Source organism: Vipera ursinii (assembly GCF_947247035.1).
Source record: "Vipera ursinii genome assembly, chromosome: 3".
NCBI classification, from domain to species: Eukaryota; Metazoa; Chordata; class Lepidosauria; order Squamata; family Viperidae; genus Vipera; species Vipera ursinii.
In genome coordinates this window covers 120,055,399-120,074,241 of record NC_139516.1, presented here as the reverse complement: position 1 = coordinate 120,074,241, position 18,843 = coordinate 120,055,399, and the positions used below count along the sequence as shown (strand labels likewise).

Below are 18,843 nucleotides of genomic sequence, written 5' to 3'. Positions count from 1 at the left end.
ATGTACTTCATCGGATTATTGAAGTCTTTTACAAGATTATGTGTGTTGATATTTGATAATTATATGACATATACACATTGGCAAGAATATCTGATATTCAGTTAAATATCCTCGCCACTGCATATATGCCATTTTCTCATAAATGAAAATTGTTTTATTTCAAATATATCCAGATACCAAAGTCAATGCAAGTATCTATTTCAGACCACTCTCCACTGAAGCTTATAGTTTTATTTCATAATAAAATTGAATATTGTTTTAAATAGATCACTGTAGCACAATCATAAATTTACAAAACAGATGGAACAATTTTTTTTATTTCAACAGCAATTCAGTTGCATTTTACTGTATTATTGCAGGTATGCTTTTTAGATGAAGAGTCAACACTGACTGAAAATTATGTCATGTTCCCTTGTGGTTAGTCATAATTCCATAGTTTTCAAATGTTCTACTATTGTTGAATCGTATTGATTCTTTGTCATCTTAACTGATGCTTTATCAACATTTGTGTAATATTAAAAATAATAATTTGAAATCTACATTTTTGTTGTTGCTAATGTCTTTAACATTAGTACTGCATGTTTCTTTAATAAAACTTAACAATGACAACAAAAGTGCGTATAGTCAAGGCTATGGTCTTCCCAGTTGCAATGTATGGCAGTAAAAGTTGGACCATAAGAAAGGCTGAGTACCAAAGAATTGAGGCCTTTGAACTCTGGTGCTGGAGAAGACTACTGCGAGTCCCTTGGACTGCAAGGCGATCAAACCGGTCAGTCCTAGAAGAGATCAACCCTGACTGCTCTTTAGAAGGCCAGATCCTAAAGCTAAAACTCAAATACTTTGGCCACCTAATGAGAAGGAAGGACTCACTGGAGAAGAGCCTAATGCTGGGAAAGATTGAGGGCAATAGAAGAAGGGGACGACAGAGAATGAGGTGGCTGGATGGAGTCACTGAAGCAGTTGCGTGAGCCTAAATGGACTTCAGAAGATGGTAGACGACAGGAAGGCCTGGAGGAACATTGTCCATGGGGTCACGATGGGTTGGACATGACTTCGCAACTAACAACAACAATCAACAATTACAAAAAGAACCCAAAGTGATTTGAATTCAAGATAAAGAAACCTGATACTCGGTTTCAGGTTTGTTGTTTTTTCCTGATCAATTTTTTTCCACAAGTATTACCATGCTCCTATACCTTGCTGGCAGGTAGGGAAGGGGTAAGAAAGAGAGATGGAAGGAGAGATTGAAATTCTAATTAGAGAATCTCTTTTTCCTTTTTCACTTCTAATCATTTCAGGAATGCCAACACAAAGAACATGACAAAAACTATTTCAGTGGTGTCTGTGTCTGGCAGCAGGAAGGATATTTTGTTGGCCAATTCTTTTCTTGCTAGACCCTTGGGTTTGATTATATCTAAAACAAACTCTGTGTTCATTAGAGCCCCACTATATCGGGCCATTTTTGCAAGAATATGTGTTTTACTAGAAATGCAGCTGTACAAGAAAAGAATTGGCCAATAAAATTAATCCACAGTAAAGAAAGTCTAATAATCAGACTTAATTTTGAGCTGACCTGCATATAAATATATTTTAAGGTGAATGAAAAGAGAATTTGCTAAGCTAAAATAAAAAGGACTGGATTTGCTTATAATAAAGGAAAATAATGACTGGATTATATATTTCAGGAAGTTTTAGCATCTATTTAAGCAGTTCTATAAAGGTAAAGATCAGTTTATTATTTTTTACTCTTTAAGATATGAATTTATGTAGCCTCCCAACTCACAACTGTAACTTTGGGTGGAGCATGCAGAGTTAAAACTAGACAAACTTACATAAATACATAAAATGGCCAAAAACAAACCCAGGTCCAATCATTAAAAGGACAAACTTACAGTGACTAGCAAAACATGCGCCTGAGGGAACACCCAGGTTTTTAAGCATTCCCAAAATGCTAATTTATCTGAACTTTTACAGTAATGATTATATGTCAATCTGTCCTTGAGAGAAGCAGGAATGTCTTCTAGTTCCCTTGCTTTTAAAAATGTATATTAATTATATTTTCTTGGTTGTTTGCTACAGGATACTTCTTTCTTCCATTGCATTTTTCATTTGCATTTTTTTTGTTATGTGCTTGTGACTTAAATCACTTGTTGCCGATAAAAGTTGTATTGGAAAAAATATAATTTAGGATTTTACTTAAAGAAAAGCTTAAGTATGTACTGCAAGGAAAAACAGAATAATACAGTTGAAGGTCTTCTAGTCCAACCCCCTGAAGAAAAACATTATTCTCAATTATGTTAACCAATGAAATGACACTTTTTGGAAAGTGGCCCAAGTGATCTGACTCAGGTTTGGTTCAGAGCAGTACAAACCATTTAATATTGAGGCACATCAATATAGATCATGTTAAGTGGTTGCAGCAAAGACACTGGGTATAAGTTTTATACTTCTTCTACCCTAAGAGTTATTTTAAAAAGTAGTTCTAGAATCTAGATAATTTCCAGGATCTGGATGAGGCTATTAGAATTCTGCTACACACAGCCTTTGAGGTAAAGTCTTCCTTCAGAAAATAATAATTTAGCATTTTTATTTATGTATTAAGCCACACATCTCTCAAAAGTGACTTCATGTGGCACGTGACGGTTAAAACCACAACTGTTAAGAAAGAACAAGCAATTTAATCAGAGCAATTCTAATAATCATTTCGAAAGAGATCCCCGAGAAGCTGAGGATCTTTCTGATTCATAGTTTGATTGATTGCTTATGTGATGTAAACTTACAACCTGTGTTTATCCATGTTCTCAACTAGCTCTTTTCCCCCCTTCTCTTCCCTTTTTGTCTTATGCTGTGTTAGAGACTGGCCATTACTTGTGACTTCAGTATAAAAGCAGTGAAATGCTGTTTTGACTGGCCATTTTAGGGGGAGGAGGTATTTGTTATTCTCGCAGACCCATTAAATATGAGGCTATACCATTTACATCAATTTATCTCAATTATAGGATTAAGCAAGTGCAGAAATGATGTAAACTGATGCAATTGACAGAAACCATTGCAGGTATTCTAAAAGCAAGGTAAAAATCACATAAGTGTCATTGCCTCATTCAAACTACTTTGGATGCAGAGGGAGATAATCGAGATGAAAATTTGAACTTATTGCGCTCAAATTCTGCTAAATGGGGGGGGGGCTGTTAAGTTGAGCTTTCCTTGTATAAATGATAATAACAGCAACAGAAAATGAGACCTCTCACTATGTGGTGAGTCTCGAAGGGAATCCACAGAATCTCTGTATTGCATCATTGGCCTCCTCTGTTCCTCAATGGAATAGGATGCTTCCCGCCGAGCATAAGCTTCCATGCATGCAGGACTGTTGCACTTGCTGGTTCCCACAGAAGACAACATCATCCCAGACTGACAATCAGAAGTGATGCTTTCTGTGCGGTCCAAGCTCCAGGTGTGGCTTTCATGTCTGCAAGTTAAGCCAAATGATAAAGAAGGTTAGAAGTAGATCTTTCCTAAACCTAACGACTTGCTAAAGTGGACTTGTCTTTCACAGCAAAGTTCCTAAGCCATATTTGTAAGGCTTATAAAATATGAATGCCTAAAATTATAAAGGAACAAGGCAACGTGTATCCTGTTGGGTCATTGTTTCAGAGATATTTCCTTAACATATTTTTTCAATGCCTTCAGCAATGACAGAGCTTTTAATGTCCTGCCTTCGCTGGCCAAATTTCTTAAAAATTCAGGGAGATATTCAAAGAGGTATCTTCTTTTAAAATGGCGCGTGTTGAACTGTATAGCACAACCAAACATCAGGAATTGACCACAGGAAATGTTTCGTGTCAGGAGGTCATAAAATGCTTTATGGTAATTATTATGTCATAAAACGTTTCATAAAATTTGCCAAATTGTAATTTCCTGGGAGCCATAGGTCCTGGATTTTGGATGCGTTTTGTAAGCTGCTCTTTTGAGATACCTTGGTTCAAACATTCTTGCTCAATGATGCACTGTTTCACCCAGTTAAAGATTACAGGCAAGAGAGTTTGTACTATATAGATTCGTATAATATTTCTTACGTTATAACGAATGTCTAAAATAAGACGGAAGTGCACATTATATGACAATCAAAGATAAGCTAAAATTTTCAGAGGTTCTCTTGAACTACATGCCTAGTACTTGGAATCTGACAACTGGACAAGATAAAAATGGATTCTCCATGCCCTTACTATGGCTAAAAGACTGATACTGTAGCTTTGGAAAGCTAAATCTAGAGCCCCTTTCATTTAATGGATTGAAGACGTGATATCACTTGCCAACTATTAGCAAACTGCCTGTAGATGATGACTCTATATGGACAAATACAGGGCTTTTTTTCCTCATATAACGCTCAGAACGGAGTTCCGGCACCTTTTTTGGATCGAACCTTGTAGGGTAGGCAAGGTGGTTTGTGTGACATGTGTGAGTTCCGGCACCTTTTTCTTTTACAAAAAAAGCACTGGACAAATATAATTATTGATCACATTGTTAACCCACCTTTATTATTTTTATGTAGCTATAATGAACTATAATGAAATTTAGAACTCATTTATAAAAATACAATATATTAGAAACATGATAGTTACATAAATGTACTAGAAATATATGCGTACATGAATGGTAATTGTATTAGATAAGTATTGTAGAATTGTAACTATTTACCATTAAAATGATATATTTTACTTTTTCCCTTTGTTGTATTTTTTCACTTTTCTAAAAAGCACTTTCTATGTCTTTTTTTTCTTTGACAATTTATTCATTTTTATCATAATTATCTTAGAATAAAATTATGGTAGGTTTCTTTCTTTCTTTTTTGTCAGTATTCCACTGTTTCTAAGTATCACTTAGGTTCATCTGTTTGGAAGCTTTTAGGTAAAGGCTTGATTTAAATCAGTACCTAATGAATTTTCCACTTTTTCACAAACATTGCGTAGGACATCAAACAGCAATACATAAAGATTCATATAATAAAGGCCAGTGGTACAGCCAGCTCATTTTAGAGCTTCCTAATTTTTTTTATTAAGACCTTACTGTGGACTTAATGGACAGAGGGATGAATGGAGCTCACCAGTACCAATACCAGCTGAAGCTGATGCAATTGAGGTTGAGTAGTGGAAAAGAAAGAGAAGGCCTGATTTCTTAAGGTTATCATAATCAGGCTGCAAATTACTGGACAAATACTAGATGGCAGCAAAGAGTTATACTTTTCTGCATTTCCTTCTATCAAGGGTTCTCCAGATCTCTTTACTGCTAAAGTTAAACCACTGCAGTGCCTTAAGGCTTGTAACTTTTAGTCTTGTCTTATTTTTATTTTTACTTTTAGTTCTACTGCGTATATTCTGCAAATGGAAAGGCTGGATATAGATAAAATTAAAATAGGTTAAAAACGATGACTTAATGTGCATCGCTATTTAAATGATTCTCCGACCACTGTCTATCCCAAAGTGGTTAAAAAGAAATCAGAGCTGTGAAATCTTCTGCCCATACCTTTGGCTTGAAGTTGGGGTTCCTGTGGAAGAGGGATGTGATGGTGAACAGGAACGACTCCCTGAAAAGGTGGTCTCTATTTCTCTTCTTATGACATGCTCAGAAGCAGGAACATTTTTAGATATATACTGGGGAAAAGACACAAGTTTATAGATATTAATTCGGGGATGACAACATTACTGTATGTGTAGGATTTTTATAAACTGTATTAGCTTATATTTCAATTTTTGGAGAATAAGAATAAGCTTAACTTTTTGTATATCTAATTCCTTTTTTTCCCCACTTTTGGGGCTTTGGTGCAAAGGGGTATTTCAATGTTTTTTTTTCCTAATGGCCTTATAACAATGGACATTCCATTTGTATTGCAGTATGGTAAAATAATAAGAAAGCTCAAAAATTCAAATAAGCGCTTAAACATTTGTGATCAATATAGGCAACTTGCAGATAATTCTGTGTATGTGTAGTCAGGGTAAAGCCATCCCAAAAATTTGGTAAAGCCCCCCCAAAGATCTTAGGAAGAAATTTGACTTCACCAACTAAATAGCACCAGAAAGTGCATTCCAATGCAGAAGTGGCACTTGAAGCTAATATTGATATATGTATTTAATTTCTTGACTAATTTCTGTTCGGACTTTTCAAGGAAAGTAAAGGTCTTAAACAGCTTATAATTTAAGACAAGACTGTTAAATTCTTCTACCAAAATTGAAATTCAAAAGGTATGGAATAAAATTGAAATCTACTACCACTGATATAATTTATTCTTTGTGGCTGATCAGCCACACCCAGTGTGTGGACCTAAAGTACATCTACATGGAAGGAAGCACGCAGTGGGGTGCCTCAAGATTCTGCCTTGGACTCAGTGTGTTTCAATTTCTTCGTAAAAGATCTAGATGTGGGGCTAGAAGGGGAATTCATCAAATTTGCAGAAGACACCAATTTGGGGGTGGGGGTGGGAAATAGCTAACACTTTAGAAGATAGTCTTAAGATTCAGAAGAATCTTGACAGGTTTGAACATTGGACCTATGCAGCAAGATGCAGTTTAATGGTGAGGAAGGTAAGGTCTTGCACTTAGGAAGAAAAAAAGCAAATGTAGAATAGGTGTTACCTGGCTCAACAGTAATAACTGTGAGACGATCTAGGTGTACTAGTGGATCACCACTTAGTATAAGCCAATAGTGTGCTGCAGCTCCAAAAAAGCCAATACAGTTTTAGACTACATTGACACAGAGATATCAAGATCATGAGAAGTGATAGTACAACATTATAGTACCACTTCATACTACTCTAATGAGCCACACTTGGAATATTGCATTCAGTTCTGGTCACCATGATACAAAAAAATTGCTGAGGCCCTAAAAAGTTTGCAGAAAAGAGCAACAAAGATGAAAATGTGTTTGGAAGCTAAACTGTATGATGAATGGTTAAGAGATCTAGGTACGTCTAATCTATCAAAGAGAAGGATTTGGGATGACATGATGGATGTCTTCCAGTACTTGAAGGGCTGCCGCAGAGAAGAGGGGGTTGACTTATTCTCCAAAGCCCCTGAGGGCAGGACAAGAAGCAATGGGTGAAAGCTTGTTAAAGAGAGATCCAATCTAGAACTAAGGAAAAACTTCCTGACAATGAGATCAATTAACCAAAGGAGCAGCTTACCTCCCAGAGTTGTGGGTTCTCCATTGATAGAGGTTTTCAAGAAAAGATTGGACAACCATTTGTCTGGGATGGTATCCTATGCTGAGCAAGAGGTTGGACTAAAAGACCTCCAAGGTCCCTTCCTCCCTTCCAGCATTATAATTCTATGATTCTATTTATCCAAAGATTTGTAAACACATGTTCAATTTAAAACAGAAAAGTATATTTGGCAGGGCTTCTAAAGGTCCTCTTGCAGGATCCAATCTGGGCTGGTCACCAGGACCAGAGGTCTAGTCTTCTGAGCTTTTGGACCCGTGCTGGAGCCCATCTTCAGGGAACTTTTCTCTAGCAGAGTGTCACACAAGGAAAAAATAGATTGGATCCAATAGCTTGAAGTCCTGACTCTAGAAAAAATGGGAAATCCTATATTATAAAATACTGAAAACACAATGGCGAATCATTCTCAGAAGCAGGAAAAATCTAAACAGGCTAATATGGATAAACACAGAGCTCCTCAAATGCTGGAAAAACAATTGGGGAGTGCATGGGAAATTAAAGGAGGTATACAAGAGTAAGGAAGATGGCTTCTAGAAAGTGTAGGTATTTTGTCAGAATCACTAAAAATCACAGTAGCCTGAGGCTTGCAAGATATGCCAAAAACAAGAGAAGACAGTTCCTTTGGATATGTTAGAAATAATCATGGAATAAAACTACAAGAAAATTGATTCAGGCCAGACACCAGGTAGAACTGCCTGAGTGTATCAGCTGTCAGTCAGTTGAACTGGTTGTCACACAAAATGTTAATTTCTTTGTTGGAAGTCTTGAAAAAGGCTGGATGGTCATTGCAATTATGAGTTTGCAGCATCCCTCAGTCCCATTTACAACCTTCTTTGCCCATTTCCTACAAGCAAAGTCAATGGGAAATGAGAACAGGAGACTGATGTCACACTTAACATCTTGAGATTCACTTAAATTCCAGGGGTGCTGGAATTTCTGTTGATAAGTGGTGTGTGATCGTGTGATCAGCATTGGCTGAGTGACAGAAATTGCAGTCCCAATTACTATTGTTAAATGAGAAATACCAATATTCAACAGAAATCAAAATGTGGCTGAGCTTTTAAGACTATGCTTCCGTGTCTTCCGTGGAGTAAATCTCAGGGCAGATGGTCTGGCTTTCCTGAAAGTCCTAAGCCTTGTCTTGTGTGGCCTAGAACCTCTAATTTTACTTCCTTGCTGAGCCAATTATACTATATATAATTACTATACGCTGAGGAAACGTTAATATGCTAAATGATTCCATCAAAAGCCAATTCTGGAACAATTCTTATAAGCAGGGGGTTTACCCTATATTCTAGTTCAGGCAGAATTCAGTTCCATTCCTTCCAAAGAAGTATGCAAGAAACAGATCATACAAAAACCAATTCTGGTAAAAGGTCAAGTAGGAAGCCATTTTCATGGAGGTTTGTGAAAGAGAGAAAGGCATCATAGATTACTGGTATTTCCAGAGAGGCCTGCTATTCTGACGGCTGTGTAGTTGCTTGTATAAATCATATGATGAGATGCTTTCCTTATAAGAGAAGAATCAATTGTATCTTCAAAGTCCTCCCCCCCTTCCCAAATTGTAGCCACTTAAAATCTCAGTTGTCATCCTTAAATTTGGGGGGGCGGGCGTGTCCTGCCAGGATATTTGCAGACTGTTCTTAGAAGATCTAAGGAAGGCATTAAAGCAGCCACCCAAAGCCTTCACATTGTGAGATTGCTTCACAGCTTTGAGAAATGAAGCAGTACTTAAAAGATGAAATGACTTTACAGGTCTCCTATGTGGTACGTTGCGATACCTCTGCAGTAATGTTAAAAAAAATCCTCCTACAAGTGTATTTGCCCCTCACACACACACACACACACACACACACACACACACACACACACACACACACTTACCTTTGGTAAAGGTAAGAAAGGAAAGAGAGGTTGGGGGAATGAAGAAGGGGAAGGGAAGGGGTGAGTTGTAAACAGAGGATGGAAGGATGGGTCTAGTTCTGCCTACTATGCTTTCTCAGGAGGCTTTACACAGTGAATTAAGAAATGTTACTCACATCAACCATCTGAATTTCTTCAGGGTCCAGCCGAGGATGGCTAGGGCCATTCGCTAGATTCCTGTTCTGATGGGCTGGACACATGTTTTGCCGCAAATGATTGTGCATCTGATTTCTCTGTTTTCTGAAGAATAAGTACATTGAAAGGTATTGATTCATATTGGAACAGTGGACCAGTTTTACCCTGATGGACTATATAATCCTGTTACGTTGGGGGCCCTAGACTGAATGGTTTGGCTGGAAAATTGCCTAGTTTTGATGCTTTTCTGCTTTTAGTCTTGATTTCCTAAATTTGGAGTTTTAGTTTTCACATAGAGAAAGTCTTCATTTTGGATTTCATATATCGTTCCTACTTTTCTGTTTAATACTAATTTTAACATGTTTAAACAGTAGCTATATGAAGAAAAAAGATACAGAAAGTATAAAGAAAAACAAAATAACAATAAGAATTAAAATATATAAAAATATATAAGGCTGGATCTTATTCTGAAATATATAATTATTTTCTAGCCATATTGATAAATTAGTTGTATCAGAAGTCCACTAATTTCTAAAGAAGTTAATTTACAGTACAATACTTTTTATTGTTAATAGTCCATAAACTTAGTGCCTCTATATTTTTGCAATATTGTTCAATATTATTTTAGCAGTTGTTAGAAAAAACTTAAAATTACAATTTACAATTTTCACAAATAGCAGTTATCTTCTAGTAGCTCTTAGCCTGATTTTTTAAAATATTGCATAATACAAAATTCCAGAATAATTTTGCATGTACACATGATTAAAATTACAAAAAATTCTGTTTAGATTCTTAACATTTCCAATATTAAATTTATATTTTATTGTAATATATAATTTATATATTAGCTAATATTGCATCAAATATACTTTTGAAACTGTATTTTAGCTTGCTTTTAATTTATTAGCTGGTACACTGAAATGCTATTTTGTTTGTTTATAAGAATATTCAAATCTTGTCTCTGTTTTTCTTTATGAACACCATGTTTTCATTTGTTTTCTATTGGGGTCATTTTATAACCATATTTTACTGACATATCTAGTTAGAGGAGCTGAAATTTGCATTTCAAATTTAGTCATGTTTCACAAGTGTTTCTATTTAGCTAAAAGCTATATCACAATTATGTTATAGTTATGAAATTACTGAACAAAAGATATTTCCTATCCATGTGTATGGTTAGTTCTCTATATGAAATCATATTTAGTACAGAAAGAATGAAATGATGATCAGTCAGGTTACATAGGATTAAATTGCACATTTCATGTATTAAATTAAGTCATTAGGAAATAACTGGCACTTAAAACTTTTTGAATTGTATAGAATTTTTTAAAAAGACCTTTGTGAAACAACAGAATTTCTTTAAGTACATAAATTAATGGCTGGAACAAAGTAAATTTAGATTTTTTTCAGTTCTGAAAATATGATTATTTTGCTGCATTCAACATTTTTATATTAAGGACATAACATCGAACTGCAATTAGTTTTACAAATATGAATGAATTTATAAATTGGGTTGAGTTATTTTGTCAAATAAATCTTGCAATTGCCTGTTACCCTTTATTGATAACAGAGGAACTCATTGTTAAAAAGTTAAAATAATTTGGAAGCAAATTGTTATCATTGCAATCATTTCTAAGATCATTGATTCAATGAATAATAATAATAATAATAATAATAATAATAATAATAATAATAATAATAATAATAAGTTGGAAGGGACCTTGAAGGTCATCTAGTCCAACCCCCTGCTCAGGCAGGAAATCCTATACCATTTCGGACAAATGGTTGTCCAGTCTTTTCTTAAAAACTTCCAGTGTTGAAGCATTCACCACTTCTGGAGGCAGGCTGTTCCACTGGTTAATTGTTCTAACTGTCAGGAAGTTTCTCCTTAGTTCTAGGTTGCTTCTCTCCTTGATTAGTTTTAGCCTCCAGTCCCCTAATCATTTTTGTTGCTCTTCTCTGTACTCTTTCTAGAATCTCAACATTGTTTTTACATCGTGGTGACCAAAACTGTATGCAGTATTCCAGGTGTGGCCTTACCAAGGCATTGTAAAGTATATTTTATTGTAAAGTATATATTGTAAAGTATAAATATCATTTTCTGTAAGACTGATTAATTCATTTCTTAACTTCCACAGAAATGTTAAAACTGGATAATAAATACTTCATTCTCCTATACTTCCATTGAATATTAATAGCTTATGGCTAGAAACTATTCTTTAATTTCCTTAAAAGGGAATATTAATAGCCAATACTTCTGAGTATTTAAAATGTGTCCTAAACTATCTTTCTTATCCTCTCTACATGTCTTTCTTAAGTATTTGTGAAATCTGGAATATCAGCACTGAGTGTATTTTTTTCAAGAATGTTTTATTTTATTTTATTTTATTTTAATTCCATTTATATCCTGCCCTTCTCCGAAGACTCAGGGCAACTTACAAGCTTAGCAGTAGCCTTCATTTTTTGTATATGCCTGCTTATTAGGGCTTTCACACCCACCCCCAAGCGGCATTATTACAAAGTCAGCTTAATTGCCCCCAACAATCTGGGTCCTCATTTTACCTACCTCGGAAGGATGGAAGGCTGAGTCAACCTTGAGCCTGGTGGGACTCCAACCTGCACTAATTGCAGGCAGCTGGTGTTACTTAAGGAGGCATTAGCCCACTGCTCCACCAAGGCTCTTAAAGGCTGTTTCTCAATGGGAATATTTGTTTTGTGGAGCTCTTCTAGAGGACTTTTGGAGGGTGATGATCTTAACTGCATAAAACAGTGCGTATGGGATTAATATTCAAATTACTACCTTAATTTGTTTTAGCCTAATTTTCATGTCTTGTAGGTTTTAATTTAGATTATTATGATGGATGCACTATGTTTTGCAATTATTAACTTCCAAGAGTCAAACTGATCACATATTTGATAGAGGATTATGTAAGAATACAAAGATGCTCTTTCTGATATAGGCTCCGTGGCAGTCATATCATTACTTCCGAGGTGAAAAAGAAAGCACTGTATAGTATAGATTCAAAGAGTTTTCCCTTTTTTAATCTCTGTTTTCTTCCCACATCTTGTGTAGTTTGTTTATTGGTACCCCACCTTTATTTTTTTGCAAATAACTCAAGGTGATAAACATATCCAATAGACCTTCTTTGTCTTATTTTCCCCAAAAAAACAATCCTGTGAGGGGGGTTGAGCTGAAAGTCCCCCAGCTGGCTTTCATGGGTAAGGCAGGACTTGAAGTCAAGGTCTCCTGCTTTTTAGCCTGTTGCCTTAACCACTAGACTAGACTGTTGTTAAAATGGTGCACAATTTAGTTTTATTCATTTTCTGTTTTTTCCAAATACAACTGGCAATTTAATTTTAATAGGGGTCTGTGATGTGTTTTCCTGGGAATACACACACACACACACACACACACACACACACACACACAATGTATCATCAGTTTAGAGTCCTTGTGTTGCCACTAGAGATCCAACTTCAGCTCCTCTTGAATTCCACCGACCCTTATCTAGCACCAATTTAGTGCTGACCATTACTTGACTAGATTCTTGGGTATAGGTTTGAATAAATCTTCTATGCTGCAACTTTACAAATGATCCTGATTCTTTGTTTACCTGATATTTATATACACATCTTGATGTGTGTTTCCTTAACATACAGTTTTGTACACATTTTGATTTATGACCAGCTGTGCAAATTTTGAAGAAGTATATATAACTGTTCTTCAGAGAGTTGAATGGATTAGGAAGTTCAAAGCACATACATTTGACTTAAAATGTGAACTATATCTTTCTCAGATCTTGGTATTTTTAGGATAACCAACACTACGACTATAAAAATGATACAAATTTTCAATCAGTAGGATAAAGAAAAGGCATATTTTTAAAGCTCACCAAATCTCATAAACTACAGTCTTTATAAAAACTTTCAAAGAAACAATCTTACGTTGTAGACATAATTTCAATGTTTTGTAACATTCAAACCAGATACAACTGCTTTCTTTGTCATGTGCCTGCTTTATGGAACAGCCTTCGCTACGATATATGGATGGTCCCAACCTAGCCCTGTTGGCCTCAGGACAGGGGATAAGAGCTGGTTTCTCCTCCAGGCACAGGGACCAGGAGATTGATGGAGTGGTTGATGGATGGATGGATGTGGGTTTTATGGGGGCTATCATTGTGTTTATTGCTATAACTTTTTAATATATTGTGTTTTTATTCTGTTTACCTCTCAGAGTCCCTTCTTGTAGATGGGTAGCTGCATACGTTTGTTTAATAAAATAAACTGTTCCTTTTGAAAGCCTAAAAAATTTAGGGTATGAACTTATTCTCACCAGAATAACATTTGTTTCAAACACGGTTTGACAAATCATAAAGAAATGATAATAAAGATAATCTACACATAGTATTATACTTCTCTTATTTGTATTTTTTGTATTTGTATTATTTCATTGAAACTTTTATAAATTGCATTGGAATGACTATTAACCAATTGTTACATTTCTTGTGGTTTTACTTAATAATCCAACTATATTTACCAAATAATTTTACCACTTATTTGTTGCCTGCATTTCCAAAATATATACATCAGATCCACATGAAATATGAACATGAAATATGAATTTATTTTTGTTAGCTGACAAATTTTCTGTTGCAAGGTATTTTAATTTTCATTAATTATTAAAGCACTTAGCAATTAAAGTAACTTTTAATTCATTTTAATACTTTAATCATAAACTGCATGTTTTTAAGATTGTTTATAAACCATGCCTATGTATTTCTAAAATGTTTAAGCTCCCTTCTCTTTTTCATTTTCAGTTCTTTCCCTTCTTTTTCTTTTATTGTATTCATTGCATTAAAATTGATTTTAATATTAATAAGTAAAATCACTCACTTGGTTTTACAGTAAGCTACTACACATACTATTCCCACAACAAGCAACGCAACACAAATCCCAGTAATGGTTAAAACTCTCTTCTGATACAGCTCCTCGGCTTCTGCAAGGACATAAAAATAATTGACAATTAACATTTTTCTCAAATTATAATTCCACTTTGAAGATACAACTACAACTTTCCATGGTGGAAATTGGAAACTATCTACTTATTTTCCCGAGATAGAATTTAGAGTTTTGTATCTGTTTAAATATTGATGCTCTTCTTGACTTCTATCCATACCTTTTCTTTCCCTTCTAGTTCCCGCAAAATCAAAATAAGAAAAATCTGCTGTGCCTTTTTTTCTGAGCCACCTTCCGTGTGTGTGTGTGTGTGTGTGTGTGTGTGTGTGTGTGTGTTTTAACCTCGTACTGTATTGGGAATATGTTCTAGAACTTCTCTGAAGTATTCAGTTGCTGTTTCCTATGTATTTGGCTGAGATATTACAGAAAAAATACTATATACTGAGCCACAATGAATATATTTGTTGTGATCCAACTTTGGTTGATAGAGCAAGCAAGATAGTTTTCCTTTTTTCTGCCCTCTCTGAACCCAATTTAATGTCCCCTACTTTTAATGCCACTTTCTGGCAATGCTGAGAAGTTTCAGAAGCAGAAGTACAGAATGCATGCTCAGATTACATCACTAAACTATTTTAATATCTTTCTTTGCTATTCTAAGCAAAGGAAGGATATGAGAATTCATGTGGCAGCCAATGAACATATGAGAATTCATATGGCAGCCAATGTAATCCCAACATAGTAGAAGGGCATGCAGACTATATGCTATTAAAACATGCACCTCTATTGTTGCCCCAAAGACAAGGGAGGAAAATATATTAGTGACTCTCCTAGTGGATGAGGTGAGGAAGGAAACAAGTTAAGCTAATTAAAGACATTAGTGAGAAAGAATCCTTTATATTTTCTGGTTGTTTATAAAGTTCCTGTCAATTTTCTAGAATACCAAACTGATTGTGTTGGAATGTCTAGCAAACCCTAGGAATATAGAGGGAGAACTTCTACCGTGTTTCCCCGAAAATAAGACCTACCCCAAAAATAAGCCCTAGCCTGATTTTTTGGGGTGGGCCTAATATAAGCCCTATCCCCAAAATAGGCTCAGGGGTGGGCCTGGCCAGCACAAGTGGTGCTGAGCATGCGGTGGCTGACGGTGACTGGCAACAGCCACAGCCTGCTGGCCTTCGCTTAGTTTCCAAGCACCTCATAGGCACCCAAACACTTTTCACCCAGATGGAGAAATGACGGAGACTGGAAGCTTTGTCTGCTTGCAAATGGGATGCTTGGAGAAGGACTGAATCACTGTTTCCAAGCACCCCATTTGCAAGCACATGAAGCTTCCAGTCTCCCTCTGGACGAAAAGTCTATGGGGCACTTGGGGCAACTCCACCCCTCTGCCACCTGCTCGCCTCATGGCAGCGCCACAGTAAAGTTAAAGTTTCCCCCGCACATGCGTGTTAGTCGTTTCCAACTCTAGGGGCCGGTGCTCATCTCCGTTTCAAAGCCGAAGAGCCAGCACTTGTCTGCGGACATCTCTGTGTTCATGTGGCTGGTATGACTAGACGCCAAGGCTCACGGAATGCTGTTACCTTCCCACCGTAGTGGTCCCTATTTTTCTACTTGCATGTTTACGTGCTTTCAAACTGCTAGGTTGGCAGAAGCTGGTACGAGTAACAGCTGCTCACTCTGCTACGCGGCACTCGGGATTCGACCCGCCAAACTGCCGACCTTCTGATCGACAAGCTCAGCGTCCTAACCCACTGAGCCACCGGGTCCCTATGTTAGGTATACGTTCTGGTTAATAGCTTTGGCAGGCTTTCAAGATTCTGTGACATTAGTCTATTAGCAATAAAGTTCATTCCAAAGTCCAAATGGTTCTTGTTTCCTGAGTTTTCCAGCCTCAAAGGGCTTGACACTCAGTGACAATTAATTCCTTTACTGTTCCTAGGTAATGGGTAGCACTCTTTAGGAACTGGCTGTTCAGACAAGGTATGTTTTGAAAATGATTTGGAAGAAGTATTTCAGATAACATACAACTGCAAGAATTAGCAATTCTTTGTGATTCATTAAAGCAGCCCCTCTTTATATCTAACTGCTCTACAAGGCCAGAAAGAAAAATTAGTTTAAAAGTAAACAAAGAAGCAAATAAATAAAATCAACCTTCTAAAGGAGAGCGACCATTGAAATATATTTAGCTTGTGTTGAAACATCTACCTTATTCCTGCCCTGAGACTATGGGACCAGGTTACCTGTGACGATGTGAACCAGATTTGTGCAATAATGTTCCCACTGGATAGCCCCAGATGTCCCCATCACTACAGATGTAAACAGAAAGAACTGTTATGCTAGTTTCCTGGATACAGATTTGTGATTTCATAGGCTTGCTTGGTGCTAAGGAAATATGCTTTTATTCTCCTACACAGCTTTTATTTGTTTACCTGTTTTAAGCAGTACAGTTCTGCAATTCAATATAAACAAGTGGGACCAGATTTAAAACATACAGTGTGAAGTGCTCCTCAGCACTTACCCATTTAGAAAGGATTTTTGCTTTCCTATATATGTACATTTTGTTGTAATACTTCAAATTTTGATGTTACTTTAAACTTGCTGACCTTTGGGCCTCTATAATGTTTGGGTGGTACTATTAAAAATCCACACTATGTTTATTTATGTTTCCATAAATATATATTATGACACAATATACAATCTCTCGGACAAGATGCACTTGAAAATCTAAAATCTGAGGAAGAGGTAGCTTTGGTTTTGATGAATGGTCGAAAAACAAAGAGAGTCTTTCCCTGATGAATATATATTGGTATCTTTTAGTAACAACATTCTGATTACCATCAGCATCATCTTATTAAAATGATTTGGTGGGCTAAGGATGGAACCTACAATAATATGGTAATTCCAACCATATCTACATTTTGAAATTTATGCTTAACTTCCCAGCATTTAAACTGTAGTGACTTGCAAATGTTTACTGTACTCCACATGTTCTTTATTGAAGATCTTTTGACTAATTAACTGATATGCTGATGACAGCTAGCAATATGTTTCTTCGGCATTAGATTCAAATTACACTGAATTGTTGCCTGCATACAATAACTGGCTGCATGAGGCCAAGAAACTGAGAAGCCCAGGAAGCTGATATTCCATATACAGTTTATCTCCACCTGAAACAGAAGCAGAGTTTGAGGGTTCTCTTAGATATATTTTAGGAGGCAGCAAAAACATGAACTGTGATCATTTGCTAAGTGGTCCACAAGTGATCTGACAATTTTAGCTATATGGACAGTATAGTACATATTTCAGGTTTTGGCTATATTCTATGAATGAGAGGCTCTGTGTACTATGCATCAAACATAATTCTTAAAAGAGAAGGCACTATCATATTAAAGCTTGTTATATCTTGCAGTTGCTTGTGTGTAATTGACAAATTCTTTTGTATACATGTATTTTTTTTACTGTAAATAAGTGGAATTAAATTAAATTAAATATATTTCATTTAGAATGTACCTTTGTTTCCCCCTTCTCTCTCATTCTCTCCACATCCACCCACCCCCAAACACCCCCCACAGAACCAGAATATAGAGGGTACCTGAATTAAACATAATTCTGTAAATGTATCTATAGATTATCACTACATTTACCTTTCTCACTCTCTCTTACGAGCGTACAGAATTCTGTCTTAAGGCATAATTAAATATTATGTGCAAATCCATATAACAGAGTTCTTATGTCTACAGAAGAGAAAAAATGTACAGTATAAAGCAGGAAAATGGGTGGGTCTTCCTCTATCCATTCAACAACACCCCTCTCCTTTGCTTCTGCATCAAAAAAGGGGTTCCTTCTAGGGAATCTCCTTGGGCTTCCACCAAGGAGTAGGCAATACAGTAAGTTGGCCAAGCTCAACAATCTGATAATCTCCAAGGCAAGCCTTACCATGTCCTCCCATTGAAGAGCAAAAGGTGGCAGTAGGGTGTCTGGGAGAATTGAATATCCAAATGCTCTTACGTTAACAGTCCATTTTTAAACATCAACAGAATATGTTTGAAAGCAGGGTGAACTCCATTTTTCTTTGAAGGCTCTTGCCCACAAAAGGAATATGAACTAGTAGCAAGATTAGCATGGAATCCTGGGATTCTTACTGATGACGTTATGAATTATTATCCCACAATATGAGTCCAAGCTCCATTATTTGGACATATCTATACAAATAAAAGGGACGTGGTGGCTCAGTGGGTTAGGACACTGAGCTTGTCGATCAGAAGGTTGGCAGTTTGGCGGGTCGAATCCCGAGTGCCGCGTAACAGAGTGAGTGCCTGTTACTCGTCCCAGCTTCTGCCAACCTAGCAGTTCGAAAGCACATAAAAATGCAAGTAGAAAAATAGGGACCACTACGGTGGGAAGGTAACAGCGTTCCGTGTGCCTTTGGCGTCTAGTCATGCCGGCCACATGACCACGGAGACGTCCTCGGACAAGCGCTGGCTCTTTGGCTTTGAAACGGAGATGAGCACCGGCCCCTAGAGTCGGAAACGACTAGCACACATGTGCAGGGGAACCTTTACCTTTACCTTTACCTTATACAAATAAAACAGTACTAGCATTAAAGAGTCTAAAAAGAA

The 18,843-nt window shown here is 36.4% G+C and overlaps 1 protein-coding gene across 1 annotated transcript in view; it reads right to left on the bottom strand.

The window, feature by feature from the left end:
* NRG2 (neuregulin 2) overlaps positions 1-18,843 on the bottom strand; it is a gene marked incomplete at both ends in the record, with an annotated part of 189,959 nt that overhangs the window by 5,288 nt on the left and 165,828 nt on the right. The window contains 4 exons of the mRNA XM_083360290.1: positions 3,242-3,466; positions 5,521-5,648; positions 9,250-9,373; positions 14,162-14,264. Of these exons, the coding sequence (XP_083216416.1) occupies positions 3,242-3,466; positions 5,521-5,648; positions 9,250-9,373; positions 14,162-14,264 (580 nt within the window). The remainder of the gene's footprint in view (positions 1-3,241; positions 3,467-5,520; positions 5,649-9,249; positions 9,374-14,161; positions 14,265-18,843) is intronic.